Source organism: Cyprinodon tularosa, unplaced genomic scaffold, assembly GCF_016077235.1.
Source record: "Cyprinodon tularosa strain WSP-4 unplaced genomic scaffold, ASM1607723v1 ctg159, whole genome shotgun sequence".
In the NCBI taxonomy this organism is placed as follows: domain Eukaryota; kingdom Metazoa; phylum Chordata; class Actinopteri; order Cyprinodontiformes; family Cyprinodontidae; genus Cyprinodon; species Cyprinodon tularosa.
This window is the reverse complement of record NW_024038427.1, coordinates 753,319-779,916: the sequence shown is the minus strand read 5'-3', so window position 1 is coordinate 779,916 and position 26,598 is coordinate 753,319. Positions and strand designations below refer to the sequence as shown.

At 37.4% G+C, this 26,598-nt stretch overlaps 1 protein-coding gene across 3 annotated transcripts; it reads left to right on the top strand.

Annotated features, from left to right (window-relative positions):
• The first annotated feature begins 1,066 nt into the window (after positions 1-1,066).
• Positions 1,067-26,598, top strand: clcn7 (chloride channel 7). 3 transcript variants are annotated; one of them, XM_038280326.1, is made up of 25 exons: positions 1,067-1,326; positions 2,545-2,595; positions 5,334-5,399; positions 6,086-6,151; positions 6,253-6,385; positions 6,699-6,808; positions 7,130-7,210; positions 7,303-7,365; positions 10,444-10,527; positions 10,658-10,751; positions 12,442-12,506; positions 12,637-12,753; positions 12,841-12,895; positions 14,401-14,461; positions 16,514-16,655; positions 16,981-17,074; positions 19,950-20,122; positions 20,348-20,399; positions 20,504-20,631; positions 22,370-22,455; positions 22,986-23,118; positions 23,262-23,321; positions 23,406-23,582; positions 23,653-23,733; positions 26,329-26,415. In XM_038280326.1, the coding sequence occupies exons 1-25, from the start codon at positions 1,213-1,215 to the stop codon at positions 26,413-26,415; spliced, it is 2,373 nt and encodes a 790-aa protein (XP_038136254.1). In that variant the 5' UTR covers positions 1,067-1,212. The 3 variants fall into 3 exon arrangements, with proteins under 3 accessions (XP_038136254.1, XP_038136255.1, XP_038136253.1); XM_038280325.1 differs by having other exon boundaries at positions 1,213-1,326; positions 2,518-2,595; positions 26,329-26,598; XM_038280327.1 differs by lacking the exon at positions 2,545-2,595.

The window sequence follows — 26,598 nt, the reverse complement described above, 5'->3', positions numbered from 1 at the left end:
GATAGTAAGGTATTTACAAACAAAAATGGGAAATTAGAGCTTGTTAACTGTTTTTCAATTGTTTAATCTTAAATTTAGAATATATATAAACTGTATTTATTGTAATCCAGCTAAATAATCCCAATTTAAGGTGAGCTAGTATTGCTAAAACAATAAAATAAAATAAAAAAATCCCAGACTGTGTCATACAATCTTTTCAAACATGACAACATATGTCATATTTCCTAAATTTTCTACATTAGGTAATATAAACTGCCAAGTGGTCGATTTCCTTTTTGTTCCCCTTTTGTGAGGCACTGATGTGATTGTGTCATACATTGTTCCTCAAGATGTTCATAAAATGTCATTTTCTAACCACTGTCATTATTTTCTACCACATGTAGCCTACTATATAATCAATTTAAATCATTTTCACTAATAGGTGTTTTTGATGTAAAAAAATAACAGCCCTCTTTTTCTTATTGCTGAAGATGGGATTTACATAAACAGCCTGATCAAATGGTAATCTTAAATCTTCAAAAATAAGATTGTATAGAAAAAAAATGGTTAAGATATCAACACATTCTGGAGAGAAAATGAATCAGAATTCTGAGAAAAAAAGTCAGAATTCTGATAAAAAAGTCAGTAATCTGAGAAAAAAGTAAGAATTCTGAGACTAAAGTAAAAATTCGGAGGAAAAAAAGTCAGGAATCCGAGAAAAAAAATCAGAATTCTTAGATTAAAGTCAGAATTCTGAGATTAAAGTAAGAATTCTGAGAAAAAAAATCAGAAATCTGAGAAAAAAGTCGGAATTCTGAGATAAAGGTCAGAATTCTGAGATTATAGTCAGAAGTCTGACTTTTTTCCCATATTAAACTGAAATAAATTTAAGAGATCAGTTAAGTTTTTTTTTTTGTTTTTTTTTTTCAGAGGCCCTAATCCTCTTCTGTAATCGGTCCTTCATATAACGTGTAAGAAAAAATAAAAACTTTTGCTTTGGTAGATGTAGGGAAACCGCTTCATATTTTATAAAAATACATTTCCCAGCATGCAACGCAAAAAAACATGTATTTTTGGCCCTCCGCGCGATCCTTACAAAGGGTCACGAGTCACAGGAGTGATCATGAGAAGACGGAAAAGTGGCAGCTAGCCCCGACAGGAGCTGCAGTTAGTCAGAAGAAACAAAGAAAAACATCTTTTTAGATTCCAACTGAGAAGTTTCGAGAATCCAACATGGCTAACATCACCAAGAAAGTGTCCTGGTCCAGCCGGTGCGACGAGTTCGGGGCGGTCGGGGAGGAGACCCCGCTGCTGAACGGCTCAGACCAAGCCAGACCCCTCAGACAGGTACAGCTGCTCCCACTGAGCTAGATCAGGTGCAGAGTCATGTGTTAAAAAGCACTTTAAGGTTCTGCTGGATCATCTTTGACCTGCTGCATGGGGAAACTGACTGTATGCCTGCTGGAAAGTGAATGCATAAAGATAATAGAATTTTCTGTTATGGCATTGGTTGCATTTTGGTCCAAGAATAACCAACAACAATCAGAATGAAGCTAATTAAGTAACTTTTTGACTTTGATTTAGACATCAATAAAATGATCATACTATAGGATTTAAAAATGTGTCCCTAGCAAAATTATCAAAGAGAGGAAATAGTTGTGCACAGAAAAAAAATAATTAAATTCAGGCTTTTGGACACATTTTATAGTAACACTGATAATAAATCTATTAAATGTTTACCTTTATTTGGTCTGATGTATTCAGAGAGGTACAGTAATGTTAATACACTTTAAAACCACAGAAAACATGTTAGAAACATTTGTAGTTTAATCACATAAGTAAATGATATCAGAGAATATTTTATGAACTGATGATAATTAAAGAAATGTTATACCCTGGCCTGCAGAATAATGAGAACTGATGAGGTCATATAAAAGGCTGGGTGCTCAGAGAGTGCTGATGGAAAGTTAAGTGGAAGGAGAAAGCATTCGGAGGAGGAGTGGTGGTCAGCTTATTGCCAGCAGGACTTTGATCCTGACCACATAAGTAATAGTACAGATACCTGGCAAAGTTTAACCCTATAGAGACTCATGAAAGATCGGGACAGTAGAACCACCATTGCTGATGACCTTCAGGTTGCTTTCAAAGCAACTTCAGCTTCTTTAACATTTGAGCAACAAATGCATATTGAATAATTTTTAGAAGGATGGCATTTCCTCTGATTAAAATTCCCTTTTTGCACATTTCCTGCAACATATTTTCCTTCCACTCAAAATTCTATGAGCATGCATGGTTATGTCCTTGTGCACATTCAGCTTCTTCATTGTTGGAGGGTTCAGTAACTGTTTGCTTTTATCACTTTGTTTAATGAATATGTATAATACATGGTTTTAAATTTTCAGAATTGAGATACTGAAATAGGTTCCACCTTTTCATTAAATTCCAAGTCACTAAAATACACCTATATGTTGTCACATCAGTCTTCCAACTCCCACACAAAGCCCTCCATCTTTCTTTTACTGTATGTGGTGTGTGTAGATGTCAAGTGGAAGCACTGTATTTCAGATAGGCAGACTCAGCACGGTGGATTTGGAAGAGGAGATAATCGCCGAGGAGGTAAAGTCTGAGATCCGGTCGCCATTACTTTTTCCTTTCTTGTGTCTGTAGCTCTCATCATTCAGGTCCTGGCTTCACCATTACACTTTCAGATTAAACTGATTCAGCCTCGGATAAAGAAAGGATGTCATTTTGAAAAATTCTCGTTTGTCTCGGCTGCTTTCCTCTGGATCGGTTCGGACGCTAATCTGGAACAGCTGACACAGAGGCGGCCACCAGGGACGGATGAGTCATCAAGTGTGCTTGAAGGGCACGTGTCTGTTGGTTTCCACTGTCGAGCTTTGCAAATAATGAATTAATGCGAAGCATGCGTCTCCTAATGTGACCATCCACAGGTCTCGTGCTGAAAAAGCAGGAAATAATCCCAAATTTAAATCAAATTCTTGAACATAAAGCTTTCGAATTGAAGCAGTGCAGCTAGCAAGGCCTCCGTATGTAAAGTCAATTAAACTCACCTTTGATTAAGGTTTGCTGTTGCCTGTATTGTTAAAATCCTTCAGAAATCACATCAGAAGGCCAGTCTTTTACGTCCAGTTGTGTTTATTTTTGTGTCTTAACATATAAAAGGTACTTTAAGGGTAGGGGTCTAATGCATGTTACTCTTTAGACCCTCAACAATGGCTCTTTATTGCTTTGACTAAAAATCATGAAGACTCCACTAGTTTTTTTGTATAACCGATATACCAACAAATTAATGTTTGAGCATTTTCTCTATTCACTATTTGCATTGAATTTTCCCCAATATTGACTCTAGTTATAACAGAAATAACTATATATATATATATAGATTTTTTTAAGTGGAAAACTTTTTTTTTAATATAAAGATATTTGTTTAAAAGTCCATAGTTATCTTTTTCTTTTAAAGTTCATAAAATGTTTTCAGCTTGAATCGCATTTGTTTTGCTGGACTGAAAATGTTTGCTTTAACTTACATTATAAATTGACACTAATTATCACGGGGATGTATTTGTTTGTCTTGAAGTAGAAATTGTTTTTTTAGATATTTTTTAAAACATAATTTACCAAAAAATATCAGCACTCCATTGAAAATGTATTTAATCTCTTTTCTTAAGTTCTCTCCTTTATTTTAAGACCTAAAATTAGAAATTGCGCGTTACTCTTTTAAAAAGGACAAATCTGCTAGATTGATATTTAATTAATACAAGTTATGTTTATCTTAAAAAAAAAAAAAAAAAAAAAAAAAGTCATGCGATGTTTGTGGCGCTTAATGAGTTTTATGAGCTGGACTGAGATCAAAAATGTTTTTTCGGATTGTAACGGTTGCAGAGCACTCATTTAGAGCGTACTGATAATACAGCAACAGTGAAGGTGATGGATGTGAGGCAGACTTCACATAATATTTCCTCTGGAACTATTCTAATATTTGTATTCATTACATTAAAATGATAACGGCTAAAGTGCTTTATCAATGGGAGGACTTAAAATCACTTCTCACTGGATTGTAATTCGCCCGCAAATAAGGTTTTAAAAGTGTTGCTTATTTAGCCTTAGCGTTATCTTTTGAAAGTGATGCTCTCTCTCTCCCCGTTTAGCAGCCTGAATGGACCACAGCCATGCTTTCTTTAGCTTGAGTCAAAGTTTTCTGGCTGAAATTCATTTTACATATTAAGGAATTTTTTTTTATTTTTTTTCCTCTGTGAAGAATTTATCCTAGGATGGGTTGATTCTAAATTAGGACGCGTTCAATGTTTTGCATTTTTTTCTTCAGTTTTTGTCTTAGAGTAAAACTCTTTTTCTTGTCATTCATAATCAGTTTTTATTTGGATTTTCTCCCGTTCTTATCCAGCTGATGGACTCAACCTCTAGCTAAAAGTTCGAACACTGTGATCGCTCAAAATTTTGTTGAATCTTGTTCATGTTATGATGTCATCGACCAAAATAAAAGCACCCTATAGAATTAAAAGCCATCCTCTGGGCATTTTACCATTGTTAGTTTTTTACAAAGTTTATTTAAACTTGAACAATACATTGTTTGTATTGTTTAATTACATTGATGGGTTTATGTGTGTAACCACACTCTAACAAGGAGTTAACTGATTCCAATAAATCACAGGTCTCGTTAATAAAGACTTCCATTAAAAAGCGTTTAGTAGGGGACGGGCTGAGATAAATTCATTCTTTATTCATTCTTAGATGCTGCTCAGTTTTCTCTGCCTGAATGTGACTCCAAGCATGTGATTTGCTTCCCTTTGAATGTAAAGTTCTGTTTTTCTTTGCCGTCTCTGTGAATGAAACCTTTAACCCGTCGTTGCAGCTTGCTCGCTCCTCCGACGGGTTAAAGACGGTTCTGCATGTTAACGTTAAATGTGACTTGCATGTTCGCATGCATGCAGGGGTCATTTAATAAACCAGCATTTCCTCCGCTTAGTTATCAAAACTTGCACATGGAAGTCCATGTCTGACTAAAATCTTCGGCTGCATAGCTTTTATGTTGGAAAGACTTTTCAACCCGAACCTGCTGGAGAAAAATGCTGCTTTCTGCAGAATCATTGCATTCATCATCAGCTTCATAACTGATCCGCTGCATTTACTGCATCTATTAAATAGTGACTTCTAATGTAGAACTGTGTCTCTTGTCTCCCTGCTCTCTTGAGTTTTCTCCTGTGTAGAATATTAGATGTCAGTATTTCAGCTCCTGTTTCCTTACATGCCTTCATTCGGAGGCAGGGGCTCAGCGTCTGTGTGATGATGTCTTGTTTTTCATTTCTGTTCTACAGGATTCAGCGAGCGGGCGACCCAAAGAGATTGCTCACAATGAGAAGCTGCTGTCTCTTAAATTTGAGGTAAAACAAGATGCCAAAAACGTTCCCCTAGTCTGATGATTTGAACTTTATGACCTGCATGTAGATTGCTGTAAAGGCAGGGAACCTACACTGAATATCACTCTGAAGATGCTATTGACCCATTGAAACATGGCGTAGGCAGGGTCATGCTGTGGGGGTGCTTTATTCAGCAGAGATTGGAAACTGCTAATAGTTAGTGGATGGAGCGAGGTATAAAGCCAGTTTTAAAGAGAATCTGTCAGAAGAAGCAGCGGTCGTAAGACAGGGTGGAGGTTCAACTTCAGAAGAGAAACCTAGAACCAGGGACTTGGTTCGTTTAAAGCCTATTTATGTCTCTGGAAGTCCAGATTATGTGGAAACATGTGAAACTTTAATGTTTGATGTGCTTAGACTTGATCTAATCTTAGGTGGGTTAATGCCTTTACAGCAGGAATTCATTAAGCACAAATACTTGCAGGTATAAATGCATGGAAAGGAGTGGTATATTTACAATTGCACTGTTATAATTCAGGTTTCTCAATTCTTACCTCTACCTTTTATGAAAAATCGGGGTTTGTAAGTGCTGTGCAACTAAACAGTGTACTATTAGTTTACTGAGGAGAAATGGAGCAATTTATGCATGATTGTTGGATTAATTTATAGGGTGAAATTTGGGTTCATATGTTTTTTTTTGTTCTCTCTTCCAGAGTCTGGACTATGATAACATTGAAAACCAGCTGTTTCTGGAGGAAGAGCGGAGGATGAGCTTCTTGGTGAGTGCAGGATATTTCCCTAGGCTTGTTGTTTGTTTTTTTTTACTTCTCCTCTAAATGTGGTTCTCCTTCTTTGTCTCTTTCTGTTTTGTGGTCTTCAGGCTTTCCGTTGTCTGGAGATCAGTCGCTGGGTGATCTGCGGCCTGATAGGCTTCCTGACAGGACTGATCGCTTGCTTTATAGACATCGTGGTGGAGCAGCTGGCTGGAATCAAATACAAAGTCATTAAAGAGAGTATCCTAATATAATTATACTTTTTTTTTGTGTCAGCATCTTTGTGGTTAAAGTTGAGTAATATTTAGGTTTTAAGCTTAGGGAAGTAGTTGAAGGAAGAAGTAAAAAAAAAAGCTTATATTTTAATGAGTAACCTTTTTTATTTACCGCAATTTTTTCCCCCGTTCTGCTTTAGTTTTTTATTCATGGTCTATTTTATTATAAATGTTAGTTTTAAGCCCTTCTTTTAGTGCTCTGAGTTCTGTCTTCCCGCTTTTATCCCTTTTACTCTGTTTAGCTGATTTAAGTTTTCCTTCATTCAGAACCTTTACAGATATTGTAAGGTTTACAGAAGCAGGTGGACTGTCCATCTCCCTCATCCTCTGGGCTGTCCTCAACTCTTCCTTTGTCATGCTGGGAGCCATCATGGTCGCTTTCTTTGAGGTATGCTGGTGAAGATTCTCAGTCATCCACGTCATAGTCATTCCAAAAACGTTAAGAATATCAAAAAAACAAACCACTGGAGTTTGTTTTCCAAGTTTGAAGATGTTTTGCTTCCCATCCAGGAAGATGTTTCAATTCTAAATGTCTTGATTAGCGTTTGAGTTCCAAGGTTTATAGATTAGTTTAGAGTAGTCCTGCATAACCTGCTTTAAATATTTCTATAATATTCTAGAAACCAAAATATGTGATGAAAGACGGACCTGTTCAAAGATGGCTTCTCTAAATGTTATCCTGTTTGCATTAATTCATGTCCTCCTGCAGCCCATCGCAGCTGGAAGTGGGATTCCTCAGATAAAATGTTACCTAAATGGAGTGAAGATTCCCAGGGTGGTGCGGCTAAAGGTATCATCTCCTAAAGCCTTCGCTGCGTTTTATTGGTTAAACAAACAGCAGCCTTTCGTATTAATGTTTTTTTTTTGGGTGGGGGTCCACAGACTTTGGTGATAAAGGTGTGCGGTGTAATCTGCTCCGTGGTCGGGGGTCTGGCTGTAGGGAAGGTAAACGACTTTAAAGTGTTTTTCATTTTTTTATATTTATAATGTGTATTATTTTAAATAATATAGTTAAAGTCAAGTAATGTGATGCGAGCATTCTGCTTCATGTAAGCTGCTGGGAGAACCTTAGACTGTTAACCTGGAGGAAAATATTGCATTGACATTGCATCATGGTATAAAAAAAAAAACAAAAAAAAAAACAAGGATCATACATGTATAACAGATGGAATATAGAGTTACACAGGAAAATTAAAAATGAATCATTCTGTTTCTGATTTTAGTAAAAAAAAAAAAAATCCAATATTTATGGTTTTTATTCTTTGTTTGTCACTTCTTTTATACACTAAGCTAATTGGAGCTCCTGAAACTGGCTTTTTGCTGCATGTTACGCTCTTAAAATCAGGTCATCCTGGTTTAGTAATCCACCACTGCCTTCATCATCTCTAGAAAGTTTATTTTTCATTATTTTTTAGCTAAATATTAAATTAAAAGGCTGACTTAACCAAAATTACAATGTAGTTTTTGGCAACTTTTAAAATATATACAGCCTTTTAATAGAAAAATTATAGATATTTTATTAAAAGAAATTAATATTATTTATTTATAATAAAAAAGAAAATATTTTGTAGCATTTCATGGGGATTCATTGATATTCATTTTTAAATACCCGTATTTTCACGACCATAAGGCGCACCGGACTAAAAGGCGCACTCTCAGTTATGTGTCCCATTTCTGTATTTAACACACACATAAGGCGCACCGGACTATAGGGCGCGTTTTTTATATACAGGTACATGTCCTCTACTACCTTTAAATACCTCTACTGCGTATTTAAAAATACAGCGGGGGCAAAACTGAGTATGACTGTGCTTTATTCATGTATTTATTACAAAGTATTAATCAAACCTGGCAGCTGGCCGTGAGACAGACACATCGCAGATGACACAGCGCTGTGATCACTCCTAAATTAACTTAAAATCCTGAAACCTGCCGACGGAATATGTTCGCTTTTATTACCGGTATCCTGGTGCCTGCAGCTAAAATTATTTAGATGAAAAACACCTGCCAGCCGCCGCGGTGAACGAAAGGATTTCTCCTGTCGGCGCACCGCTGGTATGTGGGGGTATGAGCGCCTCCGACAGAAATAGATAATCTGGATGAACTGACTGCAATTATTAAGTTTTCAGGTGGCCTTTCTCACTTAAAAACATATTAAAACTACTTTATTCCCACTGATCACAGCAAATATAGCTGCAAGATTTAGATTATTTAGATGAAAAAACACCTGCCAGCCACCGCGCTGAAGAGGAGGAGACGCGCCCACAGGCTGCTGTTGAATTAAGTTTTCAGTTAGAAAAATAGAGCGGAAGCAAACCTGAGTATGATTGTGCTTTATTCATGTATTTATTACAAAGTATTAATCAAACCCATCAAAGTCATCATCCTCTGTTATCCTCAGCATTCCTCTGAATAAAACAGCTGCGCTAAATCAGACATGCCAGTTTCCCCTTCTTCGCTGTCAGAGTCACTTTCCGTGCAGCGCAGCTCCTCAGAAATAATGCCGGCTTTTGCGAAAGCTTGAACAACAGAGCCAGCAGACACAGTCCATCTACAATCCATCCGCAAACGGTGGCGTAATCTGCACGGCGCTGCCTTCCATTTATCATGAAACTGTGGTCTCAGTCTGTCATCCATCGCTCCCACGCCGCTCGCAGCCTTACTGTGAACGGCCGCTCCACACCGATGTCAAGCGGTTGAAGTTCCTTTGTCAGACCCCCGGGATAACGGCGAGCACAGCGTTCATTTGATTAATCTTTTTTTCACATCGGCTGTGAAATGGGCACGCAGCGATGGTGATGCGTGGAAAAAAGCACCTGGTCTCCTCACATACACCTGCCTTTCATCATCTCCTCATTCATCCAGCCTTTTTCATTTGCGTTAATATCATATGTCATCAGAGCGCTGTCTGTCTCGCTGTCAGCTCCCAGATCAGCTTCTCTGATTGGTTGATGCGGCGCGTCCAGCAGCAAAACTTCAATTTTTCCATCTGAGCAGCAGCAGCGCGTTGGCGGTGCGTCAGATGCTTAAACGCTCCCGACGTGCTGCACCAAAACGCGCTGCAGGACCTTTTGCTGCACCTATACGCTCGTCAACCATTGATTTTGCATGTAAACTCGCTGCTTCTGCTGCACCTGCTGGGTCCGGTTCACACCGATGTCGAGCGGTTGAACAGCGAGCACAGCGTTAATTTGTTTCCTCATGTTTTTCACATCAGCTGTGAGATGGGCACGCATGGAGTTACATATTAACAGCGATGGTGAGGGGTGGAAAAAAAAACACCTGGTCTCCTTACATTCAGCCACTCTTTCATCATCTCCTCAATGAGGTGGTCTCAAAAGTCGCAGTTACAACACACATAGGGCGCACCGCACCATAGGGCGCACCGCACATTTTGAGGAAAAAAAAAGACGTTTAAGTGCGCCTTATAGTCGTGAAAATACGGTAATAAAATAAATATTTATTTTTGTTTTTTTTCTGAAAACAGCTCTTGATATTTAAAGGTCTTAAGCGGTTCTAAATTCATTTTTGTAATTATTTAATTTTGAATTCTAAGCCTCTGGGCCCATCCAAGGAGATGCAGCGCTCTGTCCTCTTTTGATTTTTTTCCTTTACAGATTATAAAACAAAAGCTTTCACCTAAAACAAATAAAATATTTGCATCGGCAAATAAAAATCTGGATTGGTGCATTTCTCTTTATTCTCCTCATGAAATCCTAAACTTAAGCAGAAATGTAGAGCAAAAACCTGATAACCTGTTAAAACTTTTCAATTAAACATGTGTATTATATAGATTGTGTTTTTGATGTTTTGCTCTGTGTTGAGCTACCTGCTTTTAGCGACCGATTCGGCATTACAGTAATAAGTAGATGAGTGTCTGTTCTTTTCACTGCTGGAAATATTCATTAACAGTCCAGTTATCTTTGTTTTATGCATAGAAAATTGTCTCCTTGATAAGGAAATGCTGACAAACAAAGCAATCTCTAATACATCTAATGTGCTGTTTATCTACCATCCCCACAGGAAGGGCCGATGATTCATTCTGGCGCTGTGGTAGCAGCTGGGGTCTCGCAGGGCAGGAGCACTTCCCTGAAAAGAGACTTTAAGGTCAGTATCTATGGGTTTTTGCACTGAATGCATGTCAGAGAAGTACTCTATTAAAACCAAAGGGCACAAACTTCAACTTTTCAGTTTACTTACTGTGATAAAGATGGCGGGAATTTCTCTGTGCTTGTAGATATTTGAATATTTCCGGAGAGACACGGAAAAAAGGGACTTTGTTTCTGCTGGAGCTGCAGCTGGAGTTTCTGCTGCGTTTGGAGCTCCAGTTGGTAAACACTACGCCTCCAACACACACACACACCCAATACCTCTAAGAGCACAGTATAGAACATGTTTTCTAAATCTGTTTTTTTCCTTGTTTGCTTTTTTATTAGAGGGGCTTTATATGGAGATAAACTGGTGCCATAAAGCTTGTTCAAAAGAAAAAAATATAAAGCTGCATAAAAGTTTTTGCGACAGAAAAAAACGGCTGTGAAACTCAGAAAAATTATAGTTCAACATTCAGATTATTTTTTCCACATTTGTGGATTTCTTTTCAAGCTTGCAGATTTATTTATTTTTTTCATCTTCAAACCTTTAGCCCAGTTTACATCTTGGGGGCGGGGCTTCAGAGGACCGTGGGTGTGGAATCATGACTGACAGCTTGCTATCAGTCATGATTGCTTGCTTATTGCATTCAGGGACCGTATGAACTGTACATTTCTTTAAAACATCATCGATATGCTTTGTGTATGGGATGTGATGTTTTAAATAAATTTCTAGTTCCCACGGTCCCTGAATGTAACAGCTGGAAATCTGTTGTTCAGCTGTCATCTGAGGGCCTGCCCCCATTCAAAATGGCCATAAGTTTGAAGCTTAAAGAAACATTTGTAAATCCGTATTTTTATTTGCTAAACTTTTTTCCTGTTTTCTTCTTTTTGAACAAACTTATTTTTCCGTTTCAAACTTTATGGCCCCAGTTTTAGCATAAATCATAGCTTTAGAATCCTGGCCTAGCTGAAGTAAAAATAACTGCGTACTTAGAAATGTGGATCGGAAAGCGGTTTGTAGCAGATGTTTTATGTCATGCCTGGTGTTGTTTGCTAATTCTGCCAGCAGGGGGCCTCTAGTCCAATCAGATTAGGGGCTCATCTGCAAAGCATTCAGTTCCTTTTCATGCGTTTTAATTTTATTCTGGTTTTGCTGTTTTTCAACTTAATCAAATCTCCCTAATGGATGTTTTTACTCAAATAAAAACAGCTTTTTGCTTCTCTTTTACTCTTAGCTGTGTCTTATTTTCTCTTTCCCTCTCTGTCCTTGCATGTTAATTTCTTCCTAGATTCCTTTTCATCCTTTTGTGCTACCTCCCTTTCCTCATGTCCTTTCTTTTCTACCTCTCTCGTCTCCATCTTTTTACTTTTTTCTTCCTTTACATCACTCACTACTCACACTCATGTCTTTTCTCCTCGTTTTATTGTTCCCTCCTGCCTCCTTTGTTAACTTTTTCTTTTATTTTTTTCTGCACTTCCATTCTGTTACTGCATAATTCTCTCTGTCTTTTATATCTGTGTCCGATTTTAGAAGTGCTATATATATACTTATATATATACTTTTTAATATAGCAGCATCCTCATTTTTCAAACAAAACTCTTCAGAAAGTCTGCATTCTGAAACCTTTGCCTGCTTCTAAAAGTTTATATACTACCTTAGTTATTATTTAAAAGGTGAAATTAATTCATGTCTTCAAGGTTGACAGAGAGAGATCTCCAATATTCATACAGAATCAATCATATATAGAAAAGCCTTAAAATCATTGCATGCCGTTATCATGGGTGAAATCATCTTTATAAGATGTTCTTGTCACTTGGTAAACTGTTAAATATTGGAACACGATGCATCTAATCCAGACTGGTATCGTTTCAGACTGCTTGTTTATTTTCCAGCTGTTATTTCAATGATTTCTCTGCTGGTCTCCATCAGGCGGGGTACTGTTCTCTCTCGAGGAAGGAGCCTCTTTCTGGAATCAGATGTTAACCTGGAGGATTGTAAGTGACGGGATCACTAGTGTTTGTGACCATTACTTGTGAAAGTTAACAACACATGTATTGTTCTGATTCATACAGAATCAGGCTTCCTCATGCCTCGTTTGGTAACTTTTTGACCTTTTATCTGCAGTTTTTTGCTTCCATGATCTCCACTTTCACGCTGAACTTCTTCCTCAGTGTATATCACAATAAAACAGGAGATCTTTCCAATCCGGGTCTCATCAATTTTGGAAGCTTTGAGAGTGAGGTGAGAAACGTAATGTATACAGTATGTTTATTTACTTTACAAATATGTGACTGTAAAACATGACATTTAATCGCTGTCTTTCTACAGGCGATGGGATATAACCTCTATGAGATTCCTTTGTTTATGGCCATGGGAGCTTTAGGTAAGAATCAAGTTACATCATATTATATTAAGTCGGTGTTTGGAAGACGAGTCATTTTAAACAAAGTCCCCCAACAAAGTCCAGCCCCTCACCTAGCAAAGATTTGACACATATGAGCTAGAGTTTAGACTAACGATTATTTTGTTAATTGATTAATCTGTTGATTTTTGTTACAATGAATCGATTAATAATCGATTCATTGCTTTTTAAGATTTAAACAAGGTGAAACTAAATCTTTTTCACTGGAAGTTCTGGAAGGTGAATATTGACGGATAACATTTTTTTTTTATCTTGTAGGCAAAACCTTTATGTATACTTTTTAAAATTTTTGGCATAATTCCTGCTCTAAGTGGGTTTCCCAGTCAGCTAAAGGCGTGTTTTAAAGTCTCCATACTCCAGTTAACAATTAATCGATTACTAAATTAGTTGAATATTATTTCAATCTGATTCCATCTAATTTGATTGTGTCACACCTAAGATGAACCTTTCGTTACATTTTACATTAAATGTCTAATTTTTATTGGAATAAAATACATGCACAACTTAACAATGGCATTTAAAATATGCCTAAAAATTTAAATTTTCCCTCACACCAAGCTACAGCTGAAAAAACACAGACAACTAACAGCGTGATGCTAATTTGCATTTAAAATCCCATAGGGATGCTAGTGCTTTTAGCGCTTCTTTTTTCTCTGATTCCTCCAAAACTGAAACGACCATTAGGTTTCCTAGAAGTATCTTAACACTTTGTAAAAACCTGAAGGATTTTTCTAAGATAAAACAGAACGTTTGAGCAAGCAAAAAAGTGCGTTTTAACATGGATCATTTTCTAAAGTAGCCGTGGTTGAACATGATTTGCCAACTATTAATGAAGATTTGAACCAGGGTCAAATAAAGTGGCTTTGCACCATATTGCATCTGTTTGCAGCAATGTTGACTCAAATCTCATTATATGAGAGTAACTTTCAAAAAACTGAATTTAACATGTTCTGTAAAGCCCATAGACCTTTGCTAAATGTTTGAAATGGAGCAAAATAGGTCCCGTTTAAATGAGTTTTGGACATCAGAGTTCTCCTGTCATGCAGGTCAGTCTGTTTTCCACTCTGATTAAACTTTTGACTTGGTTTTGGATCAAAAGTTGATTATAGACTTTAAATGACTTAGCCTTGAAACTGGATCTTAAATGAACATAAAGAAAGAAAGTGAGTTCTGGTGTTTGGTTATTGATTCCAATCACCAGCCAATTTTTTTGTACAAATTTGATAGAAATATGATTCTTTCTTCTTATTTTTTTTTTTTTGCATTAGCCAAACATGAATTAAACACTTGTTAAAGTAAGCAGGTGCTTTGAAAGCTTAGAAAGTAAATTTTTCTCAGTGAGTAAAGGAAATGCATAGTGCAGCAGAGAGGTCAAAGTGTAATTATGTGGGATTTAATTAATGTAAAGTAATATTGATTTTTAGGATGACTAAACTGCAAATGTTTTTTACTCCTTTGTTGTTCAGGTGGACTTCTAGGAGCTTTGTTTAATTTTCTCAACTACTGGCTGACCATCTTCAGGATCAGGTAAAGCTTAACAAACAACCAAAGACGGATTAGAAACTAAGATCCCATCCAACGTTCAGGTTATAAATACGAAGCTGCTTTGTGTCTGTCACATGGGATGACATGTGCCTTCTGTCGATTCATTTCCAAAACAGGGCGTGGGGGAAAGGCGGAGAAGTTTTGAATAGAGGACTTAAAGAGTGGCTCAGAATAGCACATCTTGTGACTGAAAGGAGTCAGAAATCACTGTGACCTATTTCCACTGAGACTCTTTCCCAGCATGAAGCTGGATGATGGAAAAATAGTTCAGCAAGCTGATTAAATATTCTAGAAGAATGTTGGATTTATTAGTTTACAATCCTTTAGACCTTTATTTAAGCAGATTATATAATCTAATTAAAAGTGCAGCATTCTTTTTTGGGTTTGATGAAGATATATGGAATATATAAACAGTTCTCTTTTATCTAATCTGACTCGGTCTCTATTATAGATTCAAACAGTAAGTTTTGTGTGAAACTTTATGCAGTTTTCAGCAGACATAACGTCCCTTTCAAAACATTCTCCCATCTATGTGTACATTTAGATAAAAAGATCATTAGGATCATTGAAACATTTTATGACTTTTTTTAATCCGCATTAAAGCCGCACAGTATATAATAGAACTCATCGTTTTTTTAAAGCAACACTGCATAAAGTTTGACCCAAATGTTTGCTTGATTTGAGCTATATCAGATTATTATAATTATTTTTGTTTTTTAGGTTTTATTCAGCACTTGGCCTGTATTGATGTCCCATGCAGGTTCTTGAAAAACTCACCTTTATGACTTTAGATGGTCAGATCCTCATGTGACCTAAAGTGCTGCTTTATGGTAGTCTATAGACTACCATAAAGCCATCAAACACCCCTGGTTACACAGTGTTGCTGCAAAACAAGCAGCTTCTTGTTTAGAGGGAAATAATTGGTTTTAGTTTTTATTTAGAAGTACCTAAAAAAACTCTAATTCCTAACTCTCCTTTAAAATGAAGTCTTGTCCTCCACACCTATAGAATATATTTCCTTTAATAATAAATAAACTAATGAAGCAGTGAAACTTAAATTGATGAACTACATTCAGAAGATCTATGAGGGTTTTCTATGTATGCAGAGGATTAAATTTAAAGAGGGCAGAAAATCTATTGATTTTAGTATTTCTCCAATAATCTGAACCAAAGTGGAGCTTAAAATAAATGAGAAAGTGGGTCAAATTTTATTGTTCAACTGTGATCCTGGAAGAATATAAATTTATGTTTCCCAATTATTATTAAATATAGTGTTTGAAGAATTGTGATCAGTCCCAGAACTTAAAACTCACCCGTTAAAGCAGGAGCTCACTACATAATCTTATTGGTTCCTGTGACAGCATAGATCTTCCACTACTAAACTTAATCTTTATTTCTATAACTTACAGTGGGAATTCGAATAAAAAATGTTTTTTTTTGTTGTTTTATTAACCACCAGCTTCTAGACTTTTAACTCCAGGGTTTTTATTTTCATGACTTTAAATCCTCGCTTGTCCACTGTCCATCGTCGAAGGTCTTTGTTTTTAAACACTTGATTTTTGTGTATAGAAAGGCCTCACTTCTAGTGTCAAGCTTGTATCTGCATGCTAGCTGTTACTCTTTCTTCCCTGCTATGTGGAAACAAACTCACTTTAGGTGTATTATCGCCACCGAATCTATTGTATTTATTTAAAAAAATGTAATCAATAGCCCAGTAATGATGTACAGTATCATTTTTCAGTCAAGCACTGAATAAATCTATATATAGGTTATAAGTTATCTTTGTTTTGCCTTCCTGCTGTAATGAGTAATTTATTCCTATTTTTTTTTTACCTGACTGGGTTGACTTGTTTCTAAAAATACCCTCTGCTCACTAACACAATGACTGACTGTAAGGAAGTGAGTTTTTAAATTCCATAATCTCAGAAATGGATGCTCTGACAGATCTCTTGAAGTGTTAACATGCCTGCCCTGGGGAAAATCCAGAACATTCCTGAACTGGTCTAACCCCATTCCCTTCTGCATCTATGTTAGATACGTGCACCGGCCATGTTTGCAAGTGATGGAGGCCGTGCTGGTGGCTGCAGTGACGGCGGCGGTGGCTTTCATCATGATCTACTTCTCCGTCGACTGTCAGCCTCTGGCCCCGGATCACACTGAGGAATACCCACTGCAGGTACAACCTACCAGCCATGGGAGCAGCTGGTGACGAAAGAGAAACTAAGCCAAAAAGCTTGCCTCAAAAGAGAATCATTTCCAGAATATTTCTTCATAACTCAGCACATGTGGATTCAGATCAGATGAGCTCCTGTAATAGTGAATCTTTGATTTCTCCTTTTTTTTTTTCCCCCCACCACAATTTTACTTTCATTTCTTTTAGTTTTGTTGCTAACAGCATCACAGGAATAGAGCTGGTGAAGTTGCCAAATGATAAAGGGTTTTATTTCCTCTCATCTCTGCTACGGCCATTTGTATTTATAACCTGCATGTTTTTTTTCCAGCTGTTCTGTGCAGATGGAGAGTATAACTCCATGGCCACGGCCTTCTTCAACACTCCTGAGCGAAGTGTGCGTAGTCTCTTCCACAATCCGCGAGGTAAAACCTGCTTGGGCCTTCAGTGCTGTACCCTCCTAATGCTGCAGCCATCAGGGAGCTTCAGTCTGGTTCCCAGTCCTTTAAACAAGCTCCCGTTGAGGCCGTTTCAAACATGCTAATAGCTAACCTACTCGTTGTAGTCTGGCTACCTCTCAGTCTGATTACGTTTCATGTAATTAAGCTGCATCCCAGTATTACACTGCGCCTTACAAAAAATATTAATGCTGCTCAAACTTATCATTTTATGTTAAAATCAAATTAGTGTAGTTTGTTCTACTAAATTTGAAGAAGCCTTTTGAAGCCTCTGAAAAGAATCTCTTGGTGCTACTTGGTGCTTATCTGACTGATTGATTTAATACAAAGTTTTCCTAAATTTTCTTTTTTTTATTCTTTTACTTTTCAGATAAAAAAAAAAATCATACACTCAAGCTGAAAAGTGGCATCTATCTACTTTCTAGAGTTTTAGTTTTTAGATACCTGGAGCTTTAACTGGGTCTCATTGAGATCAGACTTAATTTTCTATTCAGAAGCCTTCACTGCAGGCACTCGGGTCTAATTGATCAAAGATTGCATTGGATCTCAACTTAAAGTGTGGGTGGGCCCAAAAGCCCCAAAATGTATTTCAAATGTATCAAATAATGGTTTTGTACAAAAACAAATCTTGGAGACAAGATGGAAACATCTTCAGTCCTAATTTTCTCAGCAGAGCAGGATCCATCGCACACCACTGCACACAGATGGCACAGCTGTATTTAACCGTTTACAGCAATCAATGTCTATGATTTTTGGATTAGAGCTGCAACTACCGATTGTCTCACTAATCTATTAATCTGTCGATACTTTATTTTGATTAATAATCGGATAGCGAAAGGTTCCTTAAAATTTTTTTTTTCTTTTGCAGTATTAAACCAGGTGAAACTAAGGCGATGGTCACACAGCAGTCTGAACATCATAGATCTTTTTTTTTTTTCCAATGCAACCCAGGCCACTTGGCTATGTGGTCCTGAATCTGATACGAATCTGATCTTTTCAAATGCGACCTGTGTCTGAACGGCCGGATCGCATTTATCCGACCTGAACGTCATTAATATTCAGCAAAGGTCACTATCATCTTGCTGAGCAGAAGCGGTATGAAAAACAAATAACCATGGCAGGCAGTGATGCAAAGATAAATTTTTTTAGTTTGGGAAAGATCGCTGAATGCGCTCCAGCGCTATCATCTATGTATACCTGCGTAAGCCCAGAGCAAACTTGCTTGTGACGACATTTCGTCCTCTACTGCGCATGTGAGACACTTGCGTCGATGAATGCAGTTCACTCAGGAGAACACATACAAGTCGCATATATTTGGAAATGTGAACGGCCACACAGAAAAATGGGATTTTACAAAATTCGTACTAGAGCATTAAGACCTGCAGGGTGAAAGTAGCCAAAGACTTTTCCACTTGAGGAGTTCTGGACAGGAGCATATTGACAGACGAAAGTGTTTTGTCTTAAATGCAATATGTTTATTTATATGTTTATTATTATATATTTTTTTAAAATAATTTTAGTATAATTACTGCTGTGACTTGGTTGCTGTTATAGCTAAGCACAGTTTAGAATCTCTATACTCCAGTTATTGATTAATCTATTACTAAATTAGTTTATGTTTATTTCAATAATCGATTAATCTGATTGTTTCCACCCTAATTGGAAGCTTATTGGGGTGTTGCTCTGTTTTTTTTATAAAGTAAAACTGAACGCCTGAGAGGAATTCATCTGGCTTCACTTCTTCTCCCCGTCCGTCTCTAGTTTTCTCCTTTCCTCTTTAGTTTCTCTACACATGGGTAAAATGTAGCGTTTCCACTCCCAGATTTTTATAATCAAAGGTAAAAACCCTTACTTGGAAGTGGGGTGCAGAAGTTTCCGGCCGTATTTTGTGCGTACTCCAGCTTGATAGCTAAGACCTCAGATGTTATTGCAGTCACTAATAGGCTTTATTACATGTATTCACATGTTTTTAGTTTAGCTGCAATGTATCCGCCTCTATTGAAGAAAAGCATTCTCGCAGCATGATGCTGCCACTGCCATGTTTTGCAGTTTGTTGATAGCATTTTCAAGGTGATGGTGGAGTGGTAGTTTAGTGCCGTACATAGCAGTGCTTCTGAACAATTCATGGCTACATGAAGATTTTTGCAAAGTGACTGTGACTTTTAATATGTTTATGTCTTCAATCAATACTTGTCCTGATCCTTCTGCTTGAGCTTTGGATTTCTGCAGCTCCTCCAGAGTCACAATGAGCCTCTTGGCTGCTTCTCTGATTTATCCTCTCCTCGCTTGTCGAGTCATTCTACAGTTTCCAGTCCTTCCACTCCTCTTTCATTTCAATGTGATGGATTGAACAGTGCTCTGAGACACATGATCATTGGTTAAGGGCCGAATATAAATGTAAAACCTGGTAAATAAAACTTACCCCCACTATTATTTGCTGCTTTCTGTTAAAAATGGGAAAGATAAACTGTTAGTTATGTTTTTAATGTGACAAAGAGCCTGGATCTAGATTAGCAAGCCTTCAATTCGACCCATTATTTTAATGTTTATTTCTATTAGGTTGGTCTGATTGGTAGATTTATCTCCCTTGGATAGGATTAGGGTTGCATTAATATAATTTAGAATCTTTAATATTTTTATTTAGTTTCTTAGAAGCATTTTTTTTCCTTATCTGTGTTAACTTAAATGATTTTGTGACGTATGTTGGATGTAAAAGATTCACCACAAGCACAGTATTTACCTTCTAAATAGTACAAAACAACAACATGCAGGTGAAAAGAACTAGATGCTAATAAAGCTTTACAGTTCCTCTCAAACTGTCTGATGACTTTTTGTTTTTTAGGAACCTACAACGCCCTGACTCTGGGTTTGTTCACACTGACCTACTTCTTCCTGGCGTGTTGGACCTACGGCCTGTCGGTGTCTGCTGGAGTGTTTATCCCGTCGCTCCTGATAGGAGCCGCCTGGGGGAGGCTGTGTGGAATATTGCTGGCCTCTACTACCTCTACTGCCTCAGTTAGTTTTTCATCACCATTCCCCTTTGATTTTTAAAGCACCAGACTTTAAAAAATTTAAGAAACTATTGTTAAATAGAATAACTGTTGCCATTTTTGTTCAGTTATTTCTTAGAATAAATATGTAGCCAGTTTTGAAATAGAATATTTCTATTTAAGAGCTTTTCCTTACACATCTTTATCATTATCAGTTGAAAGTCTGACTCGCATGTTTGTGTCCAAACAGACGTGGGCCGACCCTGGTAAATATGCCCTGATAGGAGCTGCTGCTCAGTTAGGTGAGAGACTGGAGCTTTGCAGTGCTTTTTTTCCTTCTGTTGCTTTTATGTGTGAAATAAGTGGTTTAATGGGATGACATGCAGTAACCAGCTAATGTCCACAGGGGGCATAGTGAGAATGACCCTCAGCTTGACGGTCATCATGATGGAGGCAACGGGCAACGTCACCTACGGCCTCCCCATCATGCTGGTACTCATGACAGCCAAGATAGTAGGAGACTACTTCCAAGAAGTAAGGAGCACCTTTGACTACAGAATAGTTTCCTAACTTCATAGTTGGGATCAGGGTGGGGGGGGTGTTGTTATTAAGGTAGAGACACTAAAGCTAAAGAGTAAAACAGGGTTCCCGCGGGTCCTTAAAAAGTCTTAAAATGCATTTAATTCTTCAAAATAAAACTAAGGCCTTAATTGGTATTAAAATGCCTTAAATTAGTCTTTTGTAGGTCTTATTTTTAAAACATCATAAATATGATTATTTTTATTATGATTTATTTTTGTAATCTAAATAAAACGTTAAAATTGACCTTTTTTTTTATTAAAAAAAAAAAAAAAACGGCTTGCCATTATTGGTTCCGTCCCAATAGTGGAACCAATAAAAGTGTTGTTGCGGCCGGGACATTTGGGAGATGCACCATTAACTTTTTGTCTGGAAAATATGAGCAAGTGTAAATGTAACCAAAATTGGCTCCAGCCAAGAGTTTTCTCCATGGCTAAAACCAGGGAACATACATGAGGCACAGTGGATTTTGTGCAAGAAGTCATTCAAGGTTGGAACAATGGGAATTAAGGCAGTGGAGTCGCACGTGCGAAGCAGGAAACACAAAGCGTCAAAATCGAGTTACCGATCAAACATACTAAGAAAACAATACAAAGAAAAATAGCTGCAAAAAAGACTTAGCACTGGTTATGTTGTGGCTTTAAAACTGATTTGTTTTGTTCCCTGCTAAAACAAAGTTTGTGAATTAAGTTAAATAATTGTTAAAAGATATCTGTCATTTGTGTGCTTTTAGCTTTCTTCCTGTATGGGAAGCTTTTCAAAATTTAAAACATTAGTGCAGTGGTTTATTTTAAAATAAACCTTTGGGTTAAGTTGTCGCAAGCAGGTTTTTCTTGTGTTTCTTGTGAGTTTTGTCTTAAATTTTTATTTCAAGTGGCATTGAAAAGTCTTAAAAAGTCTTGAATTTAGCTTGCCTTATGCTGTAGGAGGCCTGTAAAAGTTTCAGGGTCTGTTTTATATTTTAGGCAAAAAAGCTAAATTTTTATCCTTCCACTGCTTCGATATAAAGGTAATCGGTAGGATGGAGGGATTATCATTAAGGTAGAAATTAATTGAAGAAATTATCCATATTGATGGTATTTAAAAAAAAAAGATGTATCGATGTCTGAGAAAAGTAGATTAAACTGTTCAACTTAGAAGAATTTTTCTTGAAAGATATGATTTTTCAATTAGATTTTAATTTATTTAATTGCATGATGTTATTAACTGCAGTTGACTTTTGTTTGTTCAACTGTTGAAAGATGTTGGGAGGGGCAGCAAGGAAAGTTGGGGAACCACTGCTAGTTAGAGGTTGAATTCCCATGGAATAATACTGCCTCCCCCATGCTTATGCTTTTATTGTTTTTTTATTATTATTATTTTCATATAGAAATATTTTAAAGCCTTCACATTTTTCTCTCTTGAAGGAAACATTTCTGAGTCATACTTTGTGGTTATGAACCCATAACAGTCTTTAATCTTGACGTTTCCTCATCATTGTATCCTCCCCACGCCTTGTCTGAAGTATTTATGTAATTTCCGGTTGGATCTTTATTAAGTATTTCTGCAATGCAGATAAATAGCCTACATCAGTAATTTTGCACATATGTAAATATAAGCATAACACACTTTTGCAGAAGAGCCTAATGAATTGGCTGTTTTAATAGATTCTGTTGTTAATTCAAGCCTAATTAAAACCCTCTGTGTGTTTTAGGGTTTATACGACATCCACATCAAGCTGCAGAGCGTCCCCTTCCTGCACTGGGAGGCTCCTGCTACCTCCCACTGGCTCACGGCCAGGTATGTCCTGTCTGACTCGTTGAAGGCTTGCTAACGCATTCTCTTTGGTTATCTGTTACACATCAAAACATGCCAGATTATTTAAATCATCTCAAAGTTCTTGCGATAGTACTTCTACTACTTTTTGGGGGAAATGTTCCATGTTTTGTCATGTTATAAACTCACCCTTTGCAACTTTATTCATAAAAGTTTCTAATCCTACTGAGGAAAAGAATCCCCACAGCATTATAGTGCCATTATCGTGTTTTAGAGGCAGTGGTGTGTGTAGAGTTATATGCTTTATTAGCTTTAGGGCAGCGGAGGAATCTGCATGTTGGCAAAGAAGTTAAAAAGCAAAATATTATGCGGATACCTTTTTTTTTTTTTTTTTTTGAATAACAATGTGTGGTTTTAAAGCAACGAAATGTGGAAAAGTTTCCAAATGTATGAATACCTTTGCAGTATTCCTGTTGACCATTGTTTTTGAGGCAGTGTTGCTCTGCTCTGCTGATTGGCCGGTTTCTTTTTGTCCCCCCGCCTTCACAAACCAGGGAGGTGATGAGTTCTCCGGTCATCTGCCTGAACAGAATCGAGAAGGTTGGAACAATCGTCGACATCCTCAGCAACACCTCAACCAATCACAACGGCTTCCCTGTCGTCGTGCAGGTTTCTGTCGATGATGAGGTATTGTTTGGCTGCATGGTTGGAATTATATAGTTAATTAATTTCTAAATTACTGCTTTGGAGGATTTTTTCCCCTCCAAATGTAACAGAAGCAGCTTCTTGTTAAATCATCTCTCAACTCTTTGTGTCTTTCCGTCTCCAAGCCTGCTAAACTCTGCGGCCTAATACTCCGCTCTCAGCTCATCGTCCTCCTCAAGCACAAGGTAAAGTCCTCCTATGGCTGTGCATGATCACACCGGAGGCAGAGAATCTCGTTAAGTTTCTTTTCCTTGTTCTCTCCCCGTCAGGTGTTTGTGGAGCTGGCTCGGTCCCGGCTCACTCAAAGGAAGCTCCAGCTGAAAGATTTCAGGGACGCCTACCCGCGGTTCCCTCCCATCCAGAGCATCCACGTGTCTCAGGATGAGAGGGAGTGCATGATGGACCTCACCGAGTTCATGAACCCAACTCCCTACACTGTACCGCTGGTAAGGAACACATCATCCGATTTTATCTGTGGAGTGGAAGAAATCCAAGCTGAACACCTTTGATTTGCAGGAGACGTCTCTTCCTCGTGTGTTTAAGCTGTTCAGAGCACTCGGACTCAGGCATCTGGTGGTAGTTGATGATGAGAACAGGGTAAGTTAATTTTTGATGCCAAACTCTGTAGTTTACTGGGGTTTTAGAGCAACACAAAGTGGGGCATAGATATGGAATGGAGGAAAATATCCATCGATTTGCACAATCACCTGTTGGTGACTTTTCAGCTTCAAATCTTCTAGAGCAGAGGTCATGGATTAGCGGACCACAAGCCAGATACGGACCCACCTGCTGGCTAATACGGATCCAACCTGATTTAAAACATTTATAAATTTCCGCATGTTGTCTAACTACACTTGCGCCGCTTGTTCTGTTAATATGGTAAAGCCTTCCGGAGCGTCCGGGACCAGGCTGCACGTACATACATACAAATTAGCCAATGAGCTGTCTGTCTGGGTCGCTGCGGCGAGCCAATTTTAGACACAGCAGACAAACCTTTGGTAACTCGGGTGATGGGTAAGAAGGAGAATACGATGAGAAAAGGAGAGTACAGATAGTGTGGACTGCTGGAAGAGGCACCGTGAACTGGTGAAAGAAAAGTGAAATGTTGTGCTCAAAGATGACACTGCACATTCTGCGTATGTTTTGCCCAACCTGCTGCTGTGAAGCATCATTCTCCACCATGAACAGAATCAAAAATAAATATGGATCCAGGCTCAAAATGAGCACCTTGATATGTGCTTGAGAATGGTTTTGTTGCCATTCAAACTCAGTTTTAAAAACCTTGCAGGGCAGCCTAAAGCCCACTGCTCTCATTAAGCCATAAAAAAAAAAAAAAGTCAGTTCAGGTGTTTTATAAAATATGTGAATCAGGAAATTGTCTATATACCAAACTGAACAATTGTTGTTCTCTACTTCAAAAACAGTTTAGATTTTAAAATTAAAAAATAATTATAATTATTTTATTACTATTTCTTCTTTTTCATATTTTTTTATCTAAAAAGTCAAAAACATGGATGCATAAAAACCTAAATTATTTCATTGTTAAATTCAGTTTGAAATAACAGATTATAATTAAAAATATCTCCGCAACCTTTACTGGTTGCTGATTTTCTTTATTCGGACCCCACTGACTTTTTAATTGGTTACTCTTGTTCTACAGTGTGTCTCTACAGACTGAATCTATTGCTAATTATTAATAAAAAAGTTCAGATTTAGTCAGCTTTAGGTCTGGGCTGTGATCGGGCCATTTTAACACACAAATGCTTTAACACAAAGAAGGGCTGGAGAATTAATTGTCTTTGCAGTATAATCCCACAAAAAAAAAAAAAAAAAAAAAAAAGATATCAAAGAGGCACTTTATTTTGACCTTGGTAAGGTCAACCAGAAAAAGACAATTTACTCACATCCACGCTTTAGGTGACTGTAATGCACCTAATTTGGGATTGCCTTTACACAGAAAGGAAGAAAGAGTTGCAGGCAGTGAGCAAATCCACGCATGCATGCTAGAATTAAGCACTTTTCCACAAAGCAGTGATATCCTTGAACAATGAAGTCTGAACAACAGAGCAATTAAAGCCATGAAAACAATGAAACCCTTGAGCATAACATGTATTCACTTGTGGTTAATGCAGAGGAATATAGTGATAAAATTGCAGCTTTGGTTAAGAAAAAACAGCAGCTACAAAGACACGCACAGCCCTATTCCTACTCATTCATATTGTGTCTGGCTTTTGGTTTAGGTTTGTTGGAGTACTGAATCAATGAACCTCTGCTCCAGTACTTTACAGCCTCTAAATGTTTAGTCCATTATTGCACTGTTTTCTCTGCTCAAGCAGTATCTCTGTCCTACAGAAAGAACGTTCAGGGTTTGATATCTGCAAAGCCTAATCTGGGTCTCCTGTTACCTGACAATATATATGATCTGATTCCTTTTCATTTGGAGTAGGGCTGGCCGATACGCATTTAAAATCTTATTATGATAATGGGTAATATTGTCTTAATGATAAAAGTAAAATGTAATGCTCTGCAGTCTTTCTTAGGTAACTTTAAGGCTGTGACTGCTCACCACAGCCACTATGGCACCACAGTCAAAAATAATACTCCTGATGAATATACATGTTTAAGTTCATCAGGATACCAGTTATCTAAAGAAGTATGATGTATCATTTAACATCTTTTAGTAACCGTATTTGATCACATTCTTTACATTTCTCAATACCCCTTGGGGAAAAAATGTAAAAGAAAAACAGTAAAAATTTTGATAATTTCTGGAGGTTTGAATCCAGAAATAAAAAAAATCTAAATTCCTATCATGACTAGCAACTAATCCGAATGCCTACACCTAATAAAGAGTTCCCTCTTGTTCATTCAAAGAAATTCTGATTTGTGGATAGATTGTCCCACCTGAGCTGTTGATCTCTGCAGCTCCTCCAGGATAAGCATGTGCCTCCCTGGTTAATGCTCCTCTTGTTCTCTCTGATATCTCACTGTTCAGCTGTTTCTTTTTCCAGATGGATGTGGGTTATTAGAATTGGATTAAAGGGGACAACATGCATGTCCTGCTAATTAGATTCTTATTTCCAAAAAAAAAGAAGCATGTTTCCTTTTACTGCTATGAACAATTATCTGTCTCTTAAAGTCTGTCTTAATATGTCCAATAATTGTAAAAATGTAACCTTTTTAACACGACAGGTAAATGGACTGGTGACCAGGAAGGACTTAGCCAGGTACCACCTGGGAAAACACGGACTGGAGGAGCTTCATTTGGCTCAGACATAATACAGAGATATGCACACTGATGGACAATAACGCACGTGATGCCTCAGAGGCCACCAGCCTTACCCTCAAATCTGAGAGCTCCGTTTCTACGCCACGAACATCATGTGAAATGAGTGTAAAGGAAATTATGTCACTTTGTTATTAAACATTTTTTAGATTTACTGCTTTTGCTCAATTTTCCAT